We start from the raw sequence: 7817 nt of genomic DNA, 5'->3' as shown, positions 1-7817 counted from the left end.
GGCTATTTAGTGTTCTTTGGTGTTGTTTGAATGATACCAATTCTTTTTTATCTATGAACAGTTCTATTCCTTTCGAGGTAATGAAAACGAAAACGGAAACGAATTTTTAATATCCAGGCTGTGTTTCGCTTCAAATGAAGAAAATAAACATCAACAGAGTTCCTAATTCCCACGATTCTTAAAAATCTTTTAAATTGTGTTCATTTATTGCGGACCTATAAATTCTGATCACGTGATCTGCTGTCATGGCGACTCCCCAGTAAGGATCCGTAGTGACTTATCCAGCTTGCGTCACAGCGTTCGTTGAAAAGAACCGAAGGAAGTTGGGCTATTCTCTATTAGCAATATTGTGTTGTATTTCTTCCTAGTTACGGCTCCGTAACTTTGTACTTGGATTATGTAGAACACTGGATAAGGTGCGCATTTTTGCATTGGTTCGATGAGTGGTTTAGCCACAAAAGGTAAAGATCTTTTCATGTTTGCATGTTGTAAGTTACGAAGGATTTAAACGGCGCGAGATTTTTATCCGTGAATTTGCAGCGATCGCAATGGATACGGCTCCATTAAGGATATTGCCGATATTTGCTAAAGCATTTTATGTTTTTTATTTCAATTCAGGGAAAAGGCTAACTGTGTGTGCGTAATTTTTTTATCGCCATTTGTGACTTCGCTTCACCGATCGATGCTATAACTACAGAGATCGTTAGCTCCTGGTAGTAAGTGACATCTTCGCAAATGGATAAATTTGAAAAGTTGGGAAAGATCGGCGAGGGATCATATGGCGTTGTGTTTAAATGCAGAAATAAAGAAACAGGGGAAATTGTTGCCATCAAGAAGTTTGTGGAATCGGAAGACGATCCGCTGATAAAGAAGATTGCAATGAGGGAAGTTCGCATGTTGAAGGTCAGTTTAGATTACTACCTGCTTTCGCGATGTGGTCGTGAACTCTCAAAAATTTCTCATCAAAGTTTGAAATTCATAGCATTTAATGCATAGTTCGGTCTGTAAATAGCCTGCAATAAATTTTAAAGTCTTTCAACGAGGGTGGAATGTTAATCTGACTGCAAATCCCAATTAATGCTAGTCGGGCCTATCTTCGTTGATTTCGCCAGGGTTAATAGGAGTCGGTTTCCTTGCGCAAGGATTTTTGTTCCTGCGGGCTGTTTGATATAGGAGAGGTTGTAACTGATAATTTGACCATTTTTGCAAATAATAAGCCTCAAAATTTGCAAGGTATTGGTAAAATATACATGTAACGACCAGAGAAATAACGACAATCTGATAATCCGTTTACTATAGTCTAGAACCAAACCACGAGATTAAGCACGTATCAATTGTGTATGGAAACAAGAGGTTATTCTTGCAAGGGAAATGTTCTTTGGACTATTTCAAAAAAACAAGGAAACATTAGGGGATTAAAATTTTTGTCTAATGGAAATTAGTGATGGTTTGTTTTGTGAGATGACTATTAAAAGAACAAAAAGTGGGGCAGTATATGTACTAGGAGATGTCCATAAATATAGATTATACTGCAACAACACATCCGATGTTCAGGAGTGCAAATGTTTTAGGATATAAGAGTCATATTCTGTACATGATCAGTTCTGAATTTACCACCATAGTGGTAGGTGGCAGCTGGCCTTTATCAGGGTACCTTCACCAAAATAATACTTTGGTTGTTGAATGTCAACTGAGAGACAAATGCACCCCAGTTGGAATTTTATTTTCAAACAGTTACAAAGTGTAGATAACTAAGACTGATCTCTACCAGATCGTGTTTACAATTTTTATCCATGGCACTGATAATGTTAAGAGGAAATTTAAGAAAATTCCTTTTTGTTTTTCTTTTTTTGTATTTAAGCATTTAGAGGAGTGATTTTTTTTGTGGGAATATGGAAAGGGAAATAACAAGAAATCCCAATTTAGATCACAGTGGCTCCTACTTTATAAAACCTAGACTACAAGCGGTCCCTCTTTTTCAGCAAAGTCCATTGTTTGAGTCAAGAATAGTCACTGAAAAAGCACTGACTGATTAGCAATCAAACTTGTTAGGTTCTTGGATTACACAAAATTTTTTTTTTGTCCGATGAAGTTATACTGAAGCAGATGATACAACAGATGACAAGGAATTGAATATTATTACCCACATGTGTAACAGTTGTGTATACCATACACTTATGTATTTTAGCAGCTAACAATTTTAAAATTACTACAAATTGTGGCAAATATCAGTCCTTCATACACTATTTCTTTCATTGGAGGATCATTTTTCACAAATGTGTCAACAAACTACTGTATGCTAATCACTCCCAAATCAAGCATATAAAATTTTAGCCACAGAGGAAAGTCAATTGAAAGGGTTTTGAATAAGCCCAAATAGTTAATGTTGTTGTTTGCAGGTGTATTTCCTTGGGGTAGCTCACTCAATGGTATTTGTATATTGCTTCAGAAATGTTGGATTGTAACCCTACTCTCAGTTTTTCAGTTTTCTGTAATTTGGCATAAAATGAAGCAGCCACCACCAAAGACCAAAATGAAATTTAGATGGATGCAGCAATTAATTATAGATAATTTTATTTATCTGTCAACTTTGAATAAGAGGAATGGCTGTTTGGACAAACAGCTGTCACTTATTTTCAATTATTTGCATGATGATAGACTCTAACAAAAGGATCTAGAACTTTCCTTTCATTATCTTTTAATTCTTGGGGAGTGAATTTTTTTAAGACCAGACATTAATTAAGAAACTAATAGGAAAAGTTGTACTTGTCATCAAACACTAAGATGGTTCACCCTCTTAGCTCTGAGCTACTTAGTACAACCTAGCACAGGGTAATGAACAGTTCCTCATGAAAGTGTTGCTCAGTCACCTTCATTTTAATACCTTAAACTGCTGATTATAATCCTTGCCTCCCTCCCCCTCCCAAGCAATAAGCCCAAGCACCTGTGAGTCCCTGTCTAGCTTTTCTCATTTTGAGAGATAGGTTCTCTGCTGTGAATCAGTTGGAGCTTTTTTAACTGAAGGGAAAAGTCAAAACTTTGTTTTGTTCCATTTTTTTGTTGTTGTTGTTGTTTTTGTGTTAATTTTGATTCTGTTCCAAATGTATTGAAATAAATTCAACTTTTCACAACATTGTGAGGCCTACTATAATTGAAAACCAGTGAATGCAAAACATATTTGATTGGCATCCCTATAGTTCATTTGGAAGCCACTTTACTGTTCTCATGATAACCCCCATTGGATATAGGCCCCTCCATTTATAAGCCCTCCTAAAACCCTTTATGGAGTTCTATAGGCCCTGGTTTTATAAGCAGCAATTTACAATTGTCACAAACCTGAGTTTCACTCACAGACTTAAAACTTTGAACCACCTTTTACAACATAATAAACAGTACCATTATGAACCTTCATTTGGTGCTACATGCATTCATTAAATTGAAACTTTTCAGCTGGAATGAGATTACAGTTATCAATGGTTAGGTTTTCAGAATCAAACCGAAGGGGTGAGAGCTAGCAGTTAGTGAGAGAACAGGGATTTTCAGTGTCATTAGAGGAGATCTGTGTTAGTGGAGCATTCTCTAACTTCTACCCTAAATAACTCAGCCAAGTTATTTTTAGTTTTCTTCAGTAACTGAAGATTCTTTTAAGATTACTGTTTTCAAAGCTGGGTTTGTCTATTGGGCAGAGGGTCAAATAATATTATATTTTCATGTTACTTCCTAGTCTTTCAATTTCCTTCTGCCTTTGATAAACAGATCTAACTTTGGTTTTTTCTTTGTGCTCTACAGACACTTAAACACCACAATCTAGTAAACCTGCGGGATGTTTTCAGAAGAAAACACAAGATTCATATGGTGTTTGAATATTGTGATCACACAGTTCTAAATGAGTTAGAAGCTCATCCAAGAGGGTATGGAATTTATTTGTACTAATTGCACCAGCTCAATGTCCATTCATGTATGTTGAAAACAGTGAATACCTAAATGCATGGATGATATTAAAAGTTTCTTGTACATGTCTTTTACACCTTGATGTGTTTTGTTGCAGCAGCAAATGTTTAATTTTAGTTTTCATTGATATTTATGACCCTACAAAAGCCACCAATAGTTATGATATGTTTTTATATTTTTTTTAGTTTCTGAATAGTAGAATTGACGAATGTCTCTAAGAATCAGAAGTTGTGGCCAAGGTTTAACCCTTTAACTCCCAGGATCTAATAATTCATTCTCCCCTCTGGCTGCTTCACATTTCCATGTAAATTTGTGCGAGAATTTGGTTTTAGATCAAGATAACAACTTTTATCTGATAAGTTTGAGTATTCTCATTACTTGTATGCTAGATATTGAGAGGGTATTATAGGAAGAAGTTGCATGTTAATCACTACTTACATGTAGCCATAAACGCAGTTTGATTTTACTCATTTACCCTTTACAGTCGCATTGATGTACTTGGATCTATTGGTGCAAGGGTAAAAGTTACTTTCTATCAAAAATTTTATAATAGCTGCAACAAGTCTGAGTTAAATTGTTTTTAAAGTTGTTTTTCTTTATTTTTTCTTCTCTCTCAGTGTTGATGAAAAGCTTGTCAAAAGGATCACTTATCAGACACTTCAAGCTGTAAGCTTTTGTCATTCACACAATGTAAGTTAATTAATCCTTTAACTCCCAAGATCTGATTGTTAATTCTCCACTCTAGCTGCTACACATTTGCTTGTAAATTATAGTTATGAGAACTTGGTGCTAGATTAAGATAGCAGCTTCTACCTGATAAATTTGAATATTCTTATTACCCGTTTGCTGAATAATGTATAGATATTGCAGGGAGAAGTTTTATTTTGATCACTTCTAGGAGTTAAAGGGTTAACAGTACATGGCAACCAACATCAACCACTTAGTATACAGACAAGAAGAACCAAATCATTATTCTCTTTACATTGTTTTCTTGAAAATGCTGGAAAGGTTTTAACAATAGATTATAATAGAATTATGTTTCTTTGCAGTGTATTCACAGAGATGTTAAACCAGAAAATATTCTCATAACAAAAGATGGGGTTATAAAGCTGTGTGACTTTGGATTTGCCAGAATGTTAAGTAAGTTATGAAAAAGTGTTATGCACTAGCAATATTCAGGTCATAATGACATTATTTTGTTGCCTTGCACATTGCGATGTGCAGTACAATAACTACATGTAGTGCTGTGAGATACATGCATAATTTCAATTCAGTGGTTCAGGATCTTTGCTCGAGACTTCACCCGTCTTATTGATTACCATAACTAGCCGTGCTTTCTTTCTTCTTTTTTGAATAACACTCCTGTTATCTTATGGATTATAAGACTGCCTCTTCCTGCCTTGACCCAAATTCAAGTTATTTAGAGGAATGAAATTTTTTTCCCAATCAGCCTGTATAAGGTCTCTGAAGTGAAAACTTGCCAACTGCTTGAAGTGTGGGAAAACTTGAAAGAACAAGTTGGAATTGGTTTTAATTCTGCATTTGATTGGTTTACAAAGTGTGCAAGATTTTTAGACTTAAAACTAATCTTTTTTGTTTCATTTTTGTTCTTATTTTGTAGCTAAAAATGATGAATATACAGACTATGTTGCTACACGTTGGTACCGTGCTCCAGAGCTTCTGGTTGGTGATGTTTATTACAGCTTTCCAGTGGATGTGTGGGCTATTGGATGTGTGTTTGCAGAGCTCATTACCGGTCAGCCATTATGGCCTGGGAGATCTGATCTAGATCAGTTGTACTTGATCAGAAAGACACTAGGTATGTTTTCTATCAAATAATGTTATTTATTATCAGTTCTTTACCTTTTGTTTGTAAAAATAGACATTCAAAAATTATGCTCTTCTGAATACGTAAGTAACACGAGTGCAAAGTTGTAAAACGAGTACAAATTTCAAATAGCACATGTTGCCAATTTTCATCCGTTGTGACTGTCTGTGATGTGTTGTTGATGAAAATTACTAACAAGTAACAATATGATTTCACATGCAATTTGGTGTGATAAGCAGTTGTAAATTTTTCAAAGACTACAAATAGTTTTAGCCTTGCTTGTGCTTACTTGAGTTTGAAAAATTTACTCATGTTTATTACACCAAATTGCACTTGAACTCATGTTGTTACCTATACAAATAATTCAGTATATTTGGTCTATCAATTTTCCCTTTGGTAGATACTGAAATGTATTATAGGAGGGTACCTTTTTTTTAAATCCCATGTTTCATGTGTATCCCCTTCAGGTGATCTCACCGAGAATCAAAAGAAGATTTTCAAAGCAAATCAGTTTTATCGTGGATTAGCTATTCCAGAACCTCAAGAAACGGTAGGTGGAGTACTCAAACTTGGACGTAGTCACACAAGCCAAGGACTTTACTCTCTCCTTCTACCTCCATGAAAAGAAGAAATGCAGACAATTTTTAGGAAAATTAAGGCTTCTATGTTGTGATCAATTCCTTAATGACTAAGTTTACTGAGATTCAAGGAGGTCAACTCTTCTGTATGTGTTTGAAGAAACTGCTTGCTTCATTTGTTTGCCTTTTTGGAGCTACATGATAATTTAGTTTTACCAACTGAGTTGATAGTGCAAATTGGTCACCGTAAAGAGTTTCTAAACCTGACGTTTCGAGCCGCTGGCAAACACTCGAAACTTCAGCCTTAAGAGATCTTTACTGTGGCCAATTTACATTATCAACTCAGCTGGGAAAACCAAATTATCTAGTTATTTCCCCCTCTTCATCACCAACCGACGCAGCACCACAGTTTCATCAGAAACTTATTCCCTCTTTTTTTCCCAGAGTTATTTTTCGTGTTGTTTTAACTCGTCCCCTTTAGTTTGTTGTTGTCTTTTCCCTCTTCAGGATCCTTTAGAGTCTAAATTCAAACAACCTCAAGCTTTGAGTTTTATGAAGGTAGGGAATGAAAATAATGAAATGTTGTGACTGTGCTCTAGAACGCAATTCTATTGACTCGTCATGCGGCTGCCTTGTACGTGTATTATCAATCAATATCTCTTTTAGTCACAGAAGTCGCATGGAATCGCGTAGCAGTAGTGATCGCAGTACGTCACCCGATCTAACATGGAGGCGCGCACAAAATGCCGATTTTAACACAGCCGATATCTCTGTCGACTTTCTTTTACAATTAAGACTCATTTCTCATTCATTCCAAGATTATATTTTACAATTTAACGACGGTTTGTGTCTATAGTAGAAGTTTTGTACTAGTTTCTTTTTATTGCAGTGTTGTTTTGCAATGGAACCGAGCCTCAGATATTCCTGCGACGGACTCCAGAAGCACGAATATTTCAACGATTACGAACCAATGAAGGCGCCTCCTCCGGTCAAAACGAGAAAAACGCGGGTAAGAAGCAAATCAATGCCTTAAAAAAAAGAGCAAAGCCAAAGTCATCCCAGCGACCAATCAGAACAATGGTTTGCATCATCATTAACCAATGAGAACTCAAAGTAAAAACAAGCAAAATACTTGAAGCGCGGGAAAACGCGAATGACCAAGTCGCGCTTGGTTTTTTTTTCATCTGATTGGTGGATAGGATGACGCGAGTTTAGCTGGACCAGTCACGGAGCAAAGTCGAGTAAAGCCAAACCAACGTCGGATTTCTTTAGACGCTCAGATGAATTTTTTTCAGATGAAAATTGCTCCAAAGCTTGGCGTACTCTGAGAGTAAACGCTAGCAAAGTTCTCCTCCTCATTTGTAGGCGTCAATTTAAGTCTAAGTGGCCATCTTTTGAATGAAGCTCCCTCTTTTAAACAGAAGCTCTCAACTTAAAGTATATCGAATTTGAAATATAGT

At 35.9% G+C, this 7817-nt stretch overlaps 1 protein-coding gene across 1 annotated transcript in view; it reads left to right on the top strand.

The window, feature by feature from the left end:
- The first annotated feature begins 338 nt into the window (after nucleotides 1–338).
- LOC113678069 (cyclin-dependent kinase-like 4) overlaps nucleotides 339–7817 on the top strand; it is a 9961-nt gene continuing 2482 nt past the window's right edge. Inside the window, exons 1-9 of the mRNA XM_027194939.2 lie at nucleotides 339–461; nucleotides 619–903; nucleotides 3790–3911; nucleotides 4569–4641; nucleotides 5001–5091; nucleotides 5573–5770; nucleotides 6247–6329; nucleotides 6865–6915; nucleotides 7247–7366. Coding sequence (XP_027050740.2) covers nucleotides 736–903; nucleotides 3790–3911; nucleotides 4569–4641; nucleotides 5001–5091; nucleotides 5573–5770; nucleotides 6247–6329; nucleotides 6865–6915; nucleotides 7247–7366 — 906 coding nt within the window. The 5' untranslated portion in view covers nucleotides 339–461; nucleotides 619–735. The remainder of the gene's footprint in view (nucleotides 462–618; nucleotides 904–3789; nucleotides 3912–4568; nucleotides 4642–5000; nucleotides 5092–5572; nucleotides 5771–6246; nucleotides 6330–6864; nucleotides 6916–7246; nucleotides 7367–7817) is intronic.

The sequence above is a fragment of the Pocillopora damicornis genome, chromosome 14 (genome assembly GCF_964200805.1).
Source record: "Pocillopora damicornis chromosome 14, jaPocDami1.2, whole genome shotgun sequence".
Taxonomy (NCBI): Eukaryota; Metazoa; Cnidaria; class Anthozoa; order Scleractinia; family Pocilloporidae; genus Pocillopora; species Pocillopora damicornis.
The sequence above is the reverse complement of the archived record's forward strand: the minus strand, read 5'-3'. Positions and strand labels throughout refer to the sequence as shown.